At 40.9% G+C, this 18,323-nt stretch overlaps 1 protein-coding gene across 4 annotated transcripts in view; it reads right to left on the reverse strand.

Annotated features, from left to right (window-relative positions):
- serpini1 (serpin peptidase inhibitor, clade I (neuroserpin), member 1) overlaps positions 1 to 18,323 on the reverse strand; it is a 21,531-nt gene continuing 3,208 nt past the window's right edge. For all 4 annotated transcript variants that reach the window (XM_061046254.1, XM_061046255.1, XM_061046251.1 and 1 more), the window contains 8 exons: positions 7,908 to 8,208; positions 6,873 to 7,103; positions 6,447 to 6,641; positions 3,587 to 3,791; positions 2,218 to 2,315; positions 1,255 to 1,341; positions 1,004 to 1,093; positions 1 to 910 (listed from right to left, as the gene is read on the reverse strand). In XM_061046254.1, coding sequence (XP_060902237.1) covers positions 834 to 910; positions 1,004 to 1,093; positions 1,255 to 1,341; positions 2,218 to 2,315; positions 3,587 to 3,791; positions 6,447 to 6,641; positions 6,873 to 7,103; positions 7,908 to 8,187 — 1,263 coding nt within the window. In that variant the 5' untranslated portion in view covers positions 8,188 to 8,208 and the 3' untranslated portion in view covers positions 1 to 833. The remainder of the gene's footprint in view (positions 911 to 1,003; positions 1,094 to 1,254; positions 1,342 to 2,217; positions 2,316 to 3,586; positions 3,792 to 6,446; positions 6,642 to 6,872; positions 7,104 to 7,907; positions 8,209 to 18,323) is intronic.

An 18,323-nucleotide genomic window follows, 5' to 3' on the forward strand; every position in this document is an offset into this window, starting at 1 on the left:
TAATGGGAACACATTCATGTTTTTATTTTGTAAAGACTGAATACAGCTGGTGTTACTGTTTCTCCCTGTATGTACATCCAGAACAGTATAGCACATCTTGCCCCTTTTTGTTTCTATAGCAACCTGCCATAGTTATGCAGTCCCTCTGCTCACCTGTGAGATGCCCAGCTGGGGCTAAACCAACCACTCAGATGTGATAAGGCATATTAGTTCATCAGCAGATTAGCCATGTGCCTGTAGTGTAAAAAACGACTAGAATACTTTCTGTAGATATAGAAGATATGTTACTAAGATTCATTTTATTTGAAGAAAATGTTTGCACATGTGTATTCTGCAATAAATATTGAGCATATATGACACAAGTCAAGTATAGAACATAATGTCTAATGTACAGATATTTTTAAGGTGTGAAAATTACAGTGTGTGCATACTGCATCTGGAGTAAGAAAGAGGAGATTTGTTTAAGTAGAGAGAAAATTATTTTGTGCATCATGTGTGTGGTAGCAGGTGAGTACGAAGCCGCTAAACTTAAAGGGGTTGTGCGTGGATTACATTTCATGTGTTCTTTTTGCTCATATACAAACCATTCTTTACTAGAGAATATGTACATCTTCCCCTTTTCTGTATCCAAGAGATTAAAGCTTACAGTATCAAAACACAGTCACATTATAGTTCATATGTCATATTTCAATATATAATATATTGTATAGTATTTAGTTTATATGTCTTTTTTTCAAGAGTATAAAACACAGCTGAAGATGGCAATAGTAAGATAGGCAGCGTTTATGATGTCTGGATCTGATTGGCTGAGATTGGGGGACCTCACACCATTATTACATGGAGTCAAAGTCGTGGTCGTTGGGCTCGATGACTTCAGGGGTCATGACCCTGCCCATGAAGATGATGGACCCTGTGGAGTAGGGGGGGGGATGGACAATGCAAAGTCAGGTAAAATGACATATTTATATCAGCGGTATGTTCACATGCACCGAGATATACATACCTGTCCTCCGGTTTCTAATGACAAAGAAGAATGGGTGATCAGCCATGACCTGTGGGTACAGCACCAGGGTCCTAGTCAGGGCAATCATTCCTAAGAGAGAGCAGACACGACCTTTACTTTCAACGGAGGGGGGCAGTGATTTATTGAGTTAAGGTTTCCAAAGTGATCCATTCATGCAACGACATTTTTTTGGATGTAATAATGTTTTTGATCAGTAAAAATTATGGAGCGAAATAAAAGAAAAAGTCTACCTGACCCAACAGCTCCCTCTGCCCCCTCCTCTGTCACCTCCAGGTAAGCCTTCTGCACGGCCTTCCCAATGAAGAGGTCCTTACCATCTGTTACACACACACACACACACACACACACACACACACACACATAAAAGAACACAAATTATCACCTTGTCTTTACAATAGGGATCAGTCAGTCTGAGATGAGAAGATGGTGTGATGTGGAGTTTAATCTTAGAATGACACTCTTTTAGTCTGTGCAGAAGCAAACCTTTCAAGCTTAGGGTACAGATTGTTCTCATTTTTCAATAAAATCACATAAGAAACCAGAGTACAAGGTCCCATCATGCAGGAAAATCCTGATGATTTGATGGAAGCATATAAAAACACTGTATCTTACCTATCTGCCAGAGTAAGGCACGTCGTGTGGAGTTAAGGATTCTAGAACAATATGTGCTTTACAACTAAAAGCCTCGTACTTCCTGCAGATTCACAATATAACAGTTCCTCCAACTGACCAGTCAGAACAAGCTGTTTCGGACCGGGTCATCAATTGGGTTTGACAAGGTTTGTTAAGATATTTATTTTGGTTGGATTTACAGTTATTATGGAGGGAGCATTTTAGCTACTCATGAACTGAATCACCACTCTTTTTTTTATTTGATGCATATTATCATATCTTATTCATGTCTCAATCTTTCTAACTCTGCTGTATCTCTCTATCCGTCTCTTTCTGGATCTATTTTTGCCCGATGATGTGACAGCTCTGACCTGCCCACTCTGTGCCAGTTACCTTGGTTACCTTAGAAAAGTACTGGAGGCTACTTCACTGCAGCTAAGGAGCAGAAATACTAAATCAAATTCTCATGTTAAACTGTTCTGGAATTTCATTTCTCTTACCATTTGGATCTTATCTGTTTCTTTTTTTTGTTTATTTATTTAATTTTGGCTGTGGTGGGTTCCAACACAGCTGAAAGTTACCTGTCATAGCAGACAGATCAGCATCATTGGTGAAGATGTTCTTTATTCCAAGTTCCTTCAGGATGCTCCTCAGGTCAATCTTCTGCTCCACTTTGAACCTGTCAATATCGATCAGAAAAAAACAGTTGTTTGTATTGTTACGGCTGTATGTGTCCCTGTACTGTTCGTCCCTTTTCCCTTTCTGTTCTCCAGCCCAGGTGAAGCAACTAATTGCACAACGAGGCACACCTGGCCTCAGAGCTTAAAAGCCCAGTGCTGGCTGCAGAAAGAGAGGCATTTGGAGTTGGGACTGCTGTGGCTCTCAGTCAGGGATTGTTTGTTGTGTTTTGTTTCTAAGTTGATCTTTGTTATCATTTAGTTTGTCGTGTTGATAATAAATCCATTCTTTTTTGACTTGTTAAGCTGTTTTAAGTATTTTAATAGGTCAATTTGTAGATTGTTGTTAGCCCCTTATGGTGGGGCGTAACAGTATGACTGTTACTGAGAGACATGCTTCTCAAACACATAGGCCTGAATTTCACACATACACTACCAGGACCTGTGGACATGCATTAGTGGAGAATTGGTGTGGGGCTGCTACACAGGGAGCACACCAGAGCTGTTGGGGGTTCAGTGTCTTGCTAAAAGGCACCTCTCCAGCAACCAGACCAACTCAACAACAACTAGGACTTGAACCATCGACCCTCTGGTTCCCAACCCAAGTCCTTACAGACTGCTACTACTGTCCCTGAAGTCATGTATTTTTAGATGACTTGTGAGATGTGGGCTGCAACATAAAACTACCCAATTGTGTATCTTATTGTAACTTTTGGAGATATTGCAGAGGCTAAAATGTATCAAACATCAACCCGATGATATGCTATCCTTATTTTAAAAGAACATTTGACCATTCAACATTTAAGTGGCCTTCACTGTGTGGTTACAATTTACATTTTGACATTTTTTTACATCTATGGTAACTAACCAAACGCAGGCTACATTATTTATTCTTGCAGCTGCAATGTTTGTGCCCTTAGAATTAAAAATCAGTTTTATGGAGAGCAATTTATCACTTACAGGAATAAACAAATCCTACAGGGAGTTCCAATTATAGAGGGTGCAATTTAAAAATAGGAAAAATGCATCAATGTTGTTAGAGCTCTTTCCACTTACTGAATGAAAAATACAACTTACACAGGGGACATTCTCTGTGTGCTTTGGATTCTGGGAAATATAAGCATTAACCAGAAATCCAAGATGTTGAGCTAATTAAGTTTGTATCTAGTAGCAAAGGCATGTTGGGGGTAAACTGGGAATACAGAACAACTTCTGGAGCGTCTCCAAGAATACAAGAATGAATTTGTCAGTGTATGTGTGAGTCTTCACTCACCTAGGTAGGTAGACCTCCACCTTCTGCCGTTTGACATTGTTAGCCCATTCCTCCAGCAGCTGTGCCTTGATGATGGGCTCCAGGGATGCCAGTGGTACCTCCTGCCGGGGCAGAACGATCATCATGGACATGTCCTCTCCCTCATACGGCATCTCCAATACCTGGTACACGCCGCCTGCTTCCGTTGAGCCATCGCTGAACTCACCTGACCAGGAGGACACAGAGATGTAGGCATTAAAGGTATGCAAACACATGAATTGGTGTCTGCAGTGATGTTTTTTTTTGAGGATTAACCTACCCAATTGTAAGATATTTAAGCAGATAGATTGAATGTATTGATTACAAGGTGTGTGGTCCTTTTACTGATGTACTCATTAAAATCCACTGGTGCTTCACTTAAATGGCTTTAGTCACACTTGCTGTGTAAAAGGTATTACATGCGTACTGTTTTTATTCCTGTAGTGCTGAAAAGGCTCTGCTGAGATCTCAACAAAAAAAAAAATTCAATTTCGCAGGAAAGGATTGCGTGTCAGGAGTGTGTTTGCACACGACTGTTTTCAGGAAGGAAATAAATCCCAGTAGGGAGAGAAGAAAAGGGAGAAAGAGCTAATATCTTCTTAGAGTTACTCGAACAGGGGCTTAGAAGTGATATGTTGTAGCCTTGAGGTGGAGCTGCAAAAGACTTGCTCTCTATACTGTGTGTAATTAAAAAAAAAGATAATAATTCTTCACAAGACAAGCCAACAACGGTTCACCGTAATCCTTTTATACACAAAACAACTACATGTAAGATTACTTTACTGACTTTTTTTTCCTGAGTCATGTTGATTATGGAGCAATTAACAACGCCCAATCTTTGCACATGGTTTTCCGTTTGAAGCTGCTTAAAAGGGAAAATTAGACGAATAAGACTTTTCATCCCTCATTAACTTATACAGTATGTAACATTCTGTGTAGTGGCAACTGATGCAGAGTGAGGAAACATTGCAAAGAGAGAGAGGTGGGCAGGGCTCCACTGAACATTTTACTTTAACCAATATGATTGTGTTTCAAAAAGAGAAAGCAAATGCAGCCTTCCCTCCAGGGACCTGTCCCTGTTCTGCATTCTTAAGAACACACAAACACTCATTATGCTCATTACACACACAGCAGATCACACATTCACAGATTCCCTTGATCCTGAGTGTGTGAGGATGAGTCTGTGTGCACCATGTGAACGTAGGTGTATGAAATTGTGCCATCTCACTACAAACACTAAGACTGCACCAAAATAACCCAATGCGTCAATTTTAGCAGCAGTGCAGTTAGAATCTGTTTTTTTTCTGTCTTTGGCAGTTCGTCAAATGATGAGAAAAAAGACAGACTGGAATCACTAAGATGTAACAGCATTATTAAAACAGCCTTTAGGACTAGGTAAACACAGGCTAGCACCTCACGACGATCTGTACCTGATACACAGATGATACAGAAAGTGCAAACATCTCAAAAAGCCACAGTACAGATATTTTCATAAAAAAAGCCTTAAATTTAAAGGGAAAATAAAACTTCATGATGACTTTCCCAACATGAAAACCAGACTGTAACATGTCTGCCTTTTACATCTCTACATAATACAGCCTAAAAATAAATAAATCAGTTAGGTGGGGAAAAAAAGCAAAAAAAAACCCTAAACAATTAATGTTAAATAATATTGAAGCAAATCTAGACCCTTGTTATATCATTTAGTTTTTGTTTTTATAAGCCAAAAATGCTAACTTCACAGAGTTTTCAATATGAGGATGTACGGCAAGCAGATGCTGCATGGGTGTTGAAAAATGTTTTGAAAATGTTTGAAAAGAATTAGTCCCTCTGGTGCTCTTCAGCGCGGGGATCCAACTTAGAAGCTATTGAAGCACTCAGAGGGGTATGCATAAAGAGCCTTTAATACATCAGGGCTACAGATATATATATATATATATATATATATATATATAAATATTAGTATTGGTATAAACAAAGAAATACTTTAAGGATGCCATATTAAGCTCCAGGAATGTTTGTACTATTTTGTGACAAATAGACGAAGCAATTCATTTCACATGGTGTTCATCATCCTGGGGCTTTTCAAACTGACATCTGACGTGAACAATCGATGACAGTTGTTCTGTAATCCTTATCCTGCTTGTCTCTGCCTTCATGATAACGGGTTTTCCTTGATTCTTCTTAAAGCACATCATCACCTGAGCTGTGAATGAAACCTGAGCTGAGTGTTTTGGCTTGTTTGGTTTTATTTTAAAGTCTTTTGTAATTAAAATATAACTTAAATATAATTTATATTAAGCTTATTGCAATAGTGTAACACTAGATATATTGTAAGGTTAGTTGCAGATCCAAATAAAAGTTGTAGTAGATTATTTTGTTTCAGTCATTTCTATTTGAAATGTATTTTCTTCCATTGAAACAAAAGGTTTGCATGGGCATACATATCATTTTATGAAAATGTAATATCAAATTGAAGCCTTTGTAAGTCGGTACTGTATGAATGAACACAGACTGGCATATTATACAGTAAAGTCAATTCAAGTTTATCTGCAATATGTAACCAAATCAGGTGTGAACAAAATGTCCTTTAAATGTCTTACTATCTCATACACCTTGAGAGAGTTTATACAAGTGAAAAAAGTTGTAGAAGCAGAGCTCACTGAGCAGAACAAAAGGAGCCTTTGATGGGAATAACCCTCCCAATATGAATATTTTAAATCTAAGATTAACATTTTAAATAACCTCCAGAAAAATAAGATGAAATTCCACGTCTCCGTAAAAAAAAGTGCACACACACACACACACACACACACACACACACACACAGTCTGTTCCCTACCGTAGTAGAAGTCTCCCTGTTGGTACATCATGAGCGTCTGGACCTCAGAGCCGTCGTCTTTGCTGAAGGAGAAGGTTCTGGTGTTCTCTGGCCTGAACTGGTTTTTCCAGGAGCCCCTGAAGTAGATGGCGTTCACCAGGGTCAAGCGGGTCACGCTACTGAAGTCCTCAGCTGAAAGCAGCTCACGGATTTTACCTGGAGTGAGGGATTTGTACGGTGTGTAAGGATATATACAAATGTAATATTCCAAGTAAAGCCTTCTGTGTTGCAGATTTCAAAGTCGTGCACACTGCTGGAAATAAGTACCATAAATGTGTTTGTCGCTGCTTGTCCCTCTACATTATGCAGTGATTACAATGTAGTTACTTATTTAGTAAGCCCTTGTTTATATCATTCCCTTTCTTCCCCCTTCCCTCTCTCACTCACTCTCGGTATGATTTTCCACCCAGCTGTTGATCTGCTCGGCAACGGCTGCTGATTCGCTGAAGTCTACAGTTTCCACCTCCGCCCTGAAGTACTTTCTCATCAGGTGCAGAAACTCGGGGTTAAAGGTGACGCCCTCCTGCAGGAAGAGGCTGTTGGCAAACCGGATCACGTAGTTGGTGTCATCATCTGACAGCGCTGCGGTCAGGTTCTGGAGCAAAGAGAACTCCACGCCTGGAGAACAGAGGGAGACGTACACACTCAAACTGTCGGTGAGTTAACAGAGTACAGACCTGTGGAAAAGATTTGATGCATGGTGGTTTTGAAATAAAATGTCTTTAAGGTCCTTCAGTTGGTTTTTACTTTATCAAGGGTACTGCAATAAAGAATTTCTAAGTAAGAATACAAAAGAAAAATATGAAAGACGTGGGCATGTTCCCTTTTTAAAAAGAGATCTTTAGCACAGCAGGAATATTTAAAAGTGGCACTTCTTCTGTCACGGGTCATATAAGTTTATAAACATTAAATTATGCTCTAGTTGTCGCCCATCCTAAGACGTAGGTGACTCACAAGAGAAACATTAAAAACAGGACAGTCAATATTGAAGCAGCAGAGGCCAAGGCATTTAAATGTTAGATTGGTTTAGCCAGAGAGAAAAAAAAAACAACATTTAAGCAACTGGAAAGCATCTTTCATTAGACCACCTTAGCAATACAAAATCTTTCAAACTCCACAAATCTAGTTGTAATCCAGGCTTTTTGATAAGGAAAAAAAAAAACTCATCAAGATGACATCATCAGGGTTTTGTTGTGTGGATTTTTAGAAAACTGCAGTGAACAAACCCAAAGATTTCACAGGCTGAGAAGAGCTCCTTGTGACAAGTTCACTAAACTTCATGTAGAGAACCCCTTGAATTAAATATCAATAGATTTTTTTTATAACTGCACATTTAAGTCAAACTTTGAACTCCTCTTTGAAGACTTTGAAGTTTCTCAGAACTGATCCTGGTGATCTTGTGTCTCTGAATGTGTCTCTCACCTGGCAGGAGGTGGCTGAATCCCACCGCCTGTCGGATCTCCTCCAGCGACGTCCCCTTGGCTCCCAGCTCCACCATGCCGAGGGCCACAGCCACACTCAGCGGGGAGAAAATGATGTTGTCCTGATCCCCCACTGCCTGCAGCTGGTGGTACAGTCTGACCGAGAACTCTGATGTAGTGTCCTCCGGAATATCCGCCGCCCGGCAACAGTAGCGTGGAAACAGGATGGAGGGGAGGAGGAGCGGGAGGAGGAGCGGGGACAAAACTTCCAGGGTCAACATCGCAGCGCAGACCACAGATAGCTGAGGGAAAGAGGGATGAATGGAGGAAAAGGAAAGAAAAAGAGATTGAAGGGGGAAGAGAGGATTTGAGAGAGAATGAGGCACAAGGAAGGGAAATAGGATATAAAATGATAGAAAGATGGATGAATGGATTAAGGGAAAGGAAATTATAGAAAATGGGAAGGGGTGGGCGGCAAAAGAAGTGTGGAAGGAACAGATGAGGATGGAGAAAGGGCAAGATGAAAGACAGAATTAGGTTTGGGGAGGGACAGCGGCAGAAGTGGAGAGAGGATTGCAGAGGGGAGAGAGAGGGGAAGGTGGAGAGAGGAGGATTGCAGAGGGGAGAGAGAGGGAGAGATAAAGGTAGAGAAGATTATCGCATGAGGAGAAAGAGAGATGAAGGACAAGAGGATTTTCAGAAAGGGGAGGGAGACAGAGATGAAAGGAGAGGGAGCGGGGATGTAGGATGATGAAAAAGAGAGACAGAAAACATCCGTCGGTCAATCACTCTGCCAATTTAACCGTGAACACAAGAAAAGGAATGTGTTTATGAAGAAAAATAGCTGGAAACAATTTGAACCTGTGAGCAGAGGAGAACCTAGAAACAGAATGACGACTTAATAATTGTTTGAAAAGTTCTTTGAAATGAGAAAGAAGGAACGTATGGATTCTGAGAATATCAGAGAGGGACAAAGGTTCAAAGAAGAGATAGAATGGGTGAGAGGGGGGAGAAAGAAAAGGAACAGAAAAAATTACAGAGAAAGAGATGGAGAGAGGATGATAATGCGAGAGAATGAGATAGATGTAATAAACAAAAAAGAATAAACTGTAACTGTACAGATGTACTGCTGACTGCAGTCTGTACTACTCTGAGCACGTCTGCTAAATGAGCTCATGCATATTTTATTGCCATTCTTATCATCTTGAGTTAAATCAGCCTTTTTCCTTCAAATCTGACTTTACTCTCTCTCTCTCTCTCTCTGCATGTGAGCCTTTGTATGTTAACAAGCGACTTCCACTCTGTCTGAACAGAATGACTGATTGAGAAGAGGCCTCCATCCTTCCCCTCATCTCCTCTTCTCCCCCTCATCCCTGCGTCGTCTATCATCACCCATCTTGTCTTCTCTATCATTTTTCTACTTTCCATACCTTTCCTGATTCCTTAGCCCTCCCTTTCTACCTCTTAAAAATACAAGGAATATACACACACTGCGCCATCTCTCTGGTGCTGTTGTTGCCAGGCAACATTGTTTTCTGCTACCCAAATAAATTTAAAAAAAGCGGAGTAATGACATGAATGACATATAGTATAAATATTCAGAGAGATGGAGAGTAGAGAGATAGATGGGAAAAAAGTTTGAAATATCACATGGACGCTTGTTTTGTTGTTAGTCTCTCTGCTGTGTTGTTGTCATCGGTTTGAAAAGAGGACTCTATTAGCAGTCCCATGCAGGGCTGGAATCTGCTGGCTGCTTCTGTATGAGGGGGGACTGCAGGTGACTGTGCTCTCAATGTACCTGATTGTCAACAGCAACAACAATGGGCAGCAGCCAGAAAATGAGTGGACCATCCTGCTGGGTACAGTCCTGTCCTCTGCTGTGCTCTGGCATGTGACAAAGTATTTTCTCTCCAAAATAAAGCAGTCCTGCCTGAGGGACCCATTAATGGGTCAAATCCATTATAGGATTAGTTTTTCCATGTTTTTTTTTTTCTCTTTACTGTACACAAATGCCTTAAGGAGACTAAATTAAGCAACGTATTGATTCTATTACAGGTGGGACAAAATATCAATAAGGCAATATATCCTCTTCCTGACTAGTGTGATACATGAAAAATCAAAAATACCATGGACTAAATAGATTTCCATGCAATTTGATTCACCCCCGCTGCTACTGCATGACATGGTGTTTACGACATCAATGAAAGTAATGTGACCAGCAGTTAATAGGGGTCGAAAGTAGAAGACCGCAGGATAATGTCAGACAAGAACGGAAGTAAAAAGAAGTTAAGAAGGGGGCGCCAGTAGCCTAGCGGTTAGCGCACATGCCACATGTGCGGAGACGTAATCCCTCAAGCGACAGCTCGGGTTTGGGTCCAACACGAGGCTCCTTTCCCACATGTCATTCCCCACTCTCTCTCTCTCTCTCTCTCTCTGACTTCTAGCTCTATCTACTGTCCTGTCTCTAAACATAAAAGGCAAAATAAACAATTTTAAAAAAGAAGTGAAGAGAAGAAGCATGAGAAGATTTGAAACTGACACCAAATTGCAGTGAATAAATATTGATCCTGGGCTTATCTTTTTAAGGGCTTATTGTTGTCTTAAGTTGATCAGATATCGAGATGTATCTTGATTGTCTAACAATATATCAATCCCGGCAGAGTGGCTGCATTGTTGTATTATCATTATCATGGGCCATATTGTGTCGTCAGTAATCCTGTTTTGTCCACCACTAGATTCTAATCATCTGTATTTCTGCAGCCATAGATATCTGCTGTTTTCCATAACACCATTAATAACGCATGAAGGAATACCACCGTTGACGAAAATTGAAACTATGCGAGTTTTCAAAACACTCCGCAGGATGGTCATTTTCAAAATGAGCACAGTGGCTCAGAATGATATGCTGTCATTGTTTGTGTTTGTGTCTTTTCATGTAACAGGGTATTGTAAGCATCAGCCTGAGAGCAGCATGATTAAACGACACACACAGCTGTCCAGCTCTGCACGTTTCACAATTCACTGCAGCAAGCCCAAAAGATTTCAAAGTAGGGTTTCTCCTTCTCTTTCGAAACACACACTGCCCCCGTCACTTCCACTTAATGTCCCTCTGAGCAGACGGTCAAGGTCTCCTCTTGTTTTTACTCCCTTGATAACTCTTCTGACAAACTTCTTTTGACAGCTATGGCACTGACCAAACTGTCAGATGGATTCACATCCACTTGAATTACCAAATGGAAAATCATTTGTCTCTACAGAGCTGCCTCACATGATGGAAATAAGTCACACAGCCCCTGACTTTTTTTTAGTTCATGTTTAAATGTTCACAGCATTGTCTCAATACATTATGACCCTGATCCTATTTTAAAGAAAAGGGCAATATATTCTAAAACGATAAGGTCTTTGTCCGTGGTGGAATGGGTCGGAGTGTCACGCTGAACGATTTTTGATCGTGTTTAAGTTCAGATTTGTCGATATCAAGTTGGCATGGTTTCACGAAAAATATGGAAACTCTCAAGTGAAATAAACTGGAGAATGAAGTCAACGGATCCGAGAGTAATTCGTTATTTGTGGACAGAATCAAGCAACATGTGGCATTTTTAAACACTCTTTACAAAAATGACCACTTCAGTAATGATTGAAAAGAAAAATGATTTGTTCTCCCCAAAAGTACAGTTCAGCCCGAGAGCTCTTTTTTTGGAGTCAACACTAAATGTGCCATTGTGCTGCTCTTCTTACTTGAGCAATTTTGCATATATCCTAAATGTTTATCTTCAAAACTTTTTTAAAATTCTGTCTGAGTAATGCATGCAGATAGAGGCACCCAGCTAGTTGAATTAATTACTTATAGAAAGAAAATGACTGACTACTGTTTTTTTTACTTTTCTTAAAATTTAGCAAACGTATTCATTCAAGTTTTGGAATTAGCATAGCACAAATTAATCAACACATCAGCAATACACATCTGTGGAAATATGCTGGAAATTAGCACAAAAGCTACATTTCCTCAGTAGTCCTAAAGCAGGTACTTACAAAAGACATCAAACATATTTACAATCACAAGACACCTCACAGGAGAGTCCACAAGACAGCACAGGAAATGAACTCAAAATGCAAAATTGTGTTGTAATAAAAGGGCTGGCTGCCAAGAGTTAATACTGCATGCATTGGGATGAACCTCAAGATAGACATGTGCAGTATTGGTTTTGGTGACTGACTACTGAATGCAGAATGTTGTCTTATTGTTGACTGCATCCATACACTGTGTCCAAAAAAGTGTTAGCCAAATCAGAGGAGGACACATTGAATTATGTAATGATGTTATATTTAATGATTCGTATGATTTGGCTCCTTTAATAGCAGGATGCTTCATCAATTAATTGTAAATGGTAAATGGACTTGAGCTCGTATAGCGCTTCTGACTGCTCAAAGAGCTTTTTACACTGCAGGTCACGTCTACTGATTCACACCCACTCACAAACTGATGGCAGAGGCTGCTAAGTGAAGTGTCCATCAGTATACAGCATGTCGCAACCTCTGGTGTTAAAAAATGAAGCACTGGACGTCACATACACGCCCCATCAAAAAAGCCAGTTTTTACAACTGAAATGACCATGTTTACAGCCTGAGTTTAAATAAACCAAATTGATCTGATTAGCTCAAGTCTCCACTGTCACAAACAGTCGGGTGAATTTTTAAATAACTCACTCATTTTGATTTTATGAAGGTTAGTCATTATAAGGCATGTAGCTGACCTGACCTACAGGTGGGTGTGATGTAAGAGACTTAAAACCTGCCTCAGCTCCAGCTCTGTTGTTAGGTTGACTGAAAGTTAGGGTGAGACGACATTTCCGGCATGGAGACAGCCATCCATGTGACTCCAAAAGCCCCCTGCAGTAACAAGATGGTTGACGTCACTCGGGCTTTGTCCATTAATATTTACAGTCTAGGGTATTAACTAATCCATTCATGCTCATTCACACGCTGCCGAGGAAGCAGCGGGAGCCATTTGAGGTTAAGCGTCTTGCCCAAGGACACATCGGACATGTGGCTGCAGGAGCTGGGGATTGAACCCCTTAACCTTGAGAGATGACCGACTCTACCACTGATCCACAGCCGACCCCAGTTCCTGGATAGTTTTTGTGTCTCGGTTGGCAGCGGTGAACTCTAATTCAACTAAAACAGAACATTTAGAAATAAATCAGCTCTTAAAAAAATCAGATTCTAAACGTCTTTTCAAACCTTTAAACGGAAACAGACACAGACGTGGTGGTTTGGTTCAATAAGGACGCCATCATTTGAAGTTGATTCGAGCTTGAAAATGCATCCCAGAGGCAACAAAACTTCAGTGTTGAAAATAGATAGACTGTCAGTCACGTGTCTTCACCTACTCTGAGTTGTCAGCAGTGAGTCAGACATTGCGCAGAGAGGGACAGATTTAGAGAGAGTTAGAGAGGCTGAGGGAGCGGTGGGGGCCGCTGGCAGAGATGTAAATGGAGGTAATGTTCCTGACCTTCTGAGCTGTGGGAGCTGAACTTTTCTGAGACAGCCAGCCCTACTTTCTGTAAGGAAAGACGCAGCCATGCAGCTAAGCCAGGGAAAGTAGTGCGGAGCATAATTGTGAGTGCTCCACTGTGTGTCTGTGTTCAAGTGTGCACGTGTGGGTGGATAATAACACCATGGGTGGCTGGCTATTACTTGTAACGGTGACACCATTTTGACCTTTTGAGTTTACGGCACTGTCTGAGAAGGAAGCCCACACTTGAGCCAAACTTTGGCTCCAATCCGCTCAGGTGGGGTTCCCAGCATGCCTCACAGGTAGGTGGGGAAACCCAAAACCTGTCTATAAAATGTTCCCCTGTGACTTAAAGAGCTGAGTATGTCAGGAAATCTCTCCGGGTTTAAGTTGCAACGGCTTAATTCCGACAACATGATTAATTCCATGCAATTAAACTTACTGGCCTTTAAAAGCAAGCCTTTAATCTGTCCGTGTAATCCTAATTCTCCGGCAGAATTAATCGCCAGTTGACATTTAGACAATTAAAAGGTGATGTTTCCCAAACCCACCGCATCTACCCCAAATCTTTCTGCCATTTAAACCCAACACCTTAAGGCGAAATGCTTCAGAGGCCAGGGGGAAAATGTATCAAACATGGACATTCTTATTCAAAGTTCACGTACACAGGTACACACACACACACACACACACACATATTGAAAAACATAACTCCATAGACTCTTCCAAGCCAAGGTTACCAAGGCAACCGGTAGTGATGGACATTTTCTGTTTTGCCAAGCTGACAGAGAGAATTTTTTCCCTTAAAAGATATCTTCCTCCTTCCATGTAGACAGATAAACCGTCTTTCCCTTTTTTTTCTCCACACACGACTCAGCATTTTCTGTCTCACGGAGCCCTTCTCTGAGCGGACTTCTAACACCAGCTCCAGTTCTGTTTGACTTTGCCTGATGCCTGATGCACACACACACACACACACACACACACACACACACACACACACACACACACACACACACACACACACACACACACACACACACACACACACACACACACACACACACACACACAGAGGATTTTTATTTCAAAAACAAGGCACATCCCCGCTTTTCTTCTTTCCTCTGAAGTGATCATTATGAAGCTACAGAAAAGTCCCCCAACAGAAGCTCCCCCTTTGCTTCAGCTCAAATCACAGCACAGCGCTACACTTATAGGCTCTGAGTACACTTCCAAACCGCTCAAGCTCATAGGGACTTTAACGAAGTCTGTGAAAGTGCTAAACTCCCATTTCATCCTGGCCTGTGCCTCTGGGAATAAACTTGCAGAAAATGATGTCTATGATTATGTCTTGCCCTGAAAAAGTCTGCATTTCCGCTATGGACGCTCTGCAAAAGATGGCAGGGGAAATCTGAATATGTCTAACTTAAAAAGCGCTCTGCAGAACAGAGATAATGGAGTCTGATTATCATTCATGACTTTCAAGTTTTCCTTGGAGACGCCATAGTGCCCGCTTCTGCTTTTTGTTCTGTACTTGAAACGAGTTAAATGCAAGCAGGCATGCAAACACAGACACAGACACAGACACACACACAGACACACACACAGACACACACACACACACACACACACACACACACACACACACACACACACACACACACACACACACACACACACACACACACACACACACACACTGGAGTGATCAAACCCACATCATTAATATCATATTTCCACATCTACAGTATGTAAGTGTCTAACCGTTCTGTTTTTTTTTTTGTTTTTTTTTTTAACAAATAGACACTTGTCCCTCACCTGATGTGTAGAATATGGCAGAACTTTTTCACAGGGAGGCTGCACTAAAGCCCAGCGCTGGGCAGAGCTGCAGTCTAGGACAAAGAAAGCACTTCCCTCTTATGGCGGGTGGGGACTTTCATTACTGTGCCTGATAAAGTGGCTACAATTCATCAATCAAGTCGACCTCTTTGCTTCACGCCTCTGGTTGCACCTACAGCAACCAGGCAACAGCATTTAAATTACCATACTCTGTATCATTATACCAAAGCAAACGTTGTTGATAAAGACCCAAATTTTGTGAAATTGTATGCAAAATGAGTTGGTGTTTAAACTTTTTTAGTTAGGAATAAGCAGTGGGAAGAGGACAAACCTTGCGTGTAAATTGTAATAGATGAGACAAATAGACAATTTATATTTTGGAGATTGTAGATGGAAAACTTCATCTTATTTATTAAGAATTCCATGATAATTATCTTTTTATATTATGAAAAACTCCACTCTGCATCTTTAATACTACTTTTACTCCCACTCCAACGTGGTTTTGTAGAGGCTTGCGGTAAGTGTTTTACGATATACATGGCGGTAGCACAGTCCGAGGGACTTGGGTTGCAAAGCAGAGGGTCGCTGGTTCAAGTTCCGATGCGGACCAAAAATACGGAAGTTGGTCTGGTAGCTGGAGAGGTGCCAGGTCACTTCCTGACTACTGCTGAGGTGCCCTTGACCAAGTCACCAAACCCCCCAACAGCTCTGTCAAGCAGTGTGTAACATCTCTCCACGGGTCCTGCTTGTGTGTATTTAGGGTCTATCTTTGTGAGGCGCATGGCTCTCAATGAAAGTGTGTGAACCAGAATTTCCCTCAGGTAAAGTATGTAAAATAAAACATCTGTAATGTATTAAAAGAACATGTCATGTTTCCCTTTTCTCATTTTACAAGGCAATATATTTCAGCAAATTACTCTTAAATAAAATGTAGCCTACATGTGAGTTTAGTTTAATCACAAATAATCCTTGGGACCAGAACAACTATAACCCAGTATGACTTTGTATCTGTAGACAGACACAGCCTGAAATATGTATACCAGGGTGACACATTTTATTGGGTGCTAATGTGAAAGGTGAAGCTTTATTTTGCTGCTCGTTTCACAATAATGTGGCTCAACGGTGGCTCAGCTCGGCTCAATAGAAGGACCCTGACACTGTTGCAGCTAAGTGAACATCAGCGGTGATTCATTTGATTATTTACACCAGAGCTTTTTCCTACTGCAAAATGTATTCTGTAAAAAAAAAACTGTGATGGGCAGTTTTGATGATATTAGCGGTTGAGGTGAGGTGCAGGCTTAATAAACATAATCAGCTGTCAATAGTTGAACATGTACACGCTCTTGGTTATAAACTAAGTCCCATGTAAGTCAAGTTTTTGTTAAAACCCAGAGCGTTCTCTCCAGATCAGAGAGGGAAAGTAAAATGTGTCATAGATTATTATTCTTTGCTCTGATACAAATAGCCGTTGGTGGAGAGAGAAATAGTATCACTAATAGTGAAGGGATTGTTTATCATTTTAAAGAAGCCTTTATCCTTTTTTTATTTGCACATATTTACATGGTATGTAGATATTATGTATACATAATGGCATATATCTTGGCATTATTTAGTATTCTCAGAGAACCCTGTCATTGCAATATCAAACACTGAAATGAACTTTTCCTCACAAACATTCGCTCCATTAAAAAGCTATTTCCATTAGTCTAATGTGACTGTGATGTGTGTCTACTGTAAATTCTACCCTGCACGTCTATCTGTTCCAGTGGCAGACAGGAATCACCTTTCTGCAGCCCATAGGGTGTTAGTGCAGTCAGACCCTTATTAGAAAATAACATGACAAGCTAGGAAAGCAGCCTGGAGTCCCGCGATGCTCACTGTACACTCCACAGAGGGCAAACAGAGGTTAACAACCCTTTATTAATCCTTGATAACAGAGACACCCACAGGGAGAGGAACACACACGTAGATAAAAAGGTATAAAGACAGTTTAATAGACTAAGAGAGACAGAGTGAGGATTAAAAAAAGACAAATAGAGACCAAACAAACAAAAGAAGATACGCAGGAAAGACATCTGCACAAGTGAGGAAGACATAAATAAAGAGAGTAAAGCTCACTGGAAAGCTAAGAGACAAGCTTCTGTGCTGATTCCAGCTTTGACTCTGAGCCAGAGATATCGAACATCCTCCCGCAAGATGTTTGCCTATACCCTATGCACAGTCTGCCAAGACACACTCAACAGTTTCTGTCTTAATATCAGAAAACACACTCTTAAACGCAGACAAACATACGCTGTTAGCTGCAGCACTGTGTGGGAGCATGGGGGCTTTGAGCTGTAATTGGATCAGCCCCGATATGGGGTCAGTGGAAAAGTGAAAAGACTGGAGGCTTTCTCAAATTCACTAAAGACCAGGGAGACACCAGAGAACAAGAAAGGTCACTATCAACTAGTCCTGAGGGAGGAACGTGTGCAAACATATATCTCAGTGTGTGTGTGTGTGTCTAAGTTAGAAAAGGAAACAGAAAATAAAGGACAGAAGATAATATAAAAGACAGAAGTTGGCATTCTTCAGGGGGGTGGTGGGATGGTTAGGTGCTAACTTATGTATGCATGGCAGTGTGGACAAGTGAGCCAATCAGGAAAATAATTGAATTTGACTTGGTATTTATTCTCTTCATTGCTGCTGTATGGTTCAAGTAAGAGGAACATATTGGTTTGAACGATCAACCATTTCAACCCTCTACTCAGAGATCTTCCTCTCCCTCATTGTCCCCTTTTCTACACTCAGCACATCCCTCAATGAAACCAATCAATCAGCAGATCAATTCTAGGAACATCTCTGTGTGTGTGTCTGTGTGTGTGTGTGTGTGTGTGTGTGTGTGTGTGTGTGTGTGTGTGTGTGTGTGTGTGTGTGTGTGTGTGTGTGTGTGCGCATCTATCAACCTTCAGATTTATACAGAGCGGACTAAAAGCTTGACTCATACTGTGTCATGACATCACATTAACGTTACATTTGGACAATCTTTTGTGGCGTTTTGTAATTTGATTTCCAACATGTTCA

The sequence above is a fragment of the Labrus mixtus genome, chromosome 9 (assembly GCF_963584025.1).
Source record: "Labrus mixtus chromosome 9, fLabMix1.1, whole genome shotgun sequence".
In the NCBI taxonomy this organism is placed as follows: domain Eukaryota; kingdom Metazoa; phylum Chordata; class Actinopteri; order Labriformes; family Labridae; genus Labrus; species Labrus mixtus.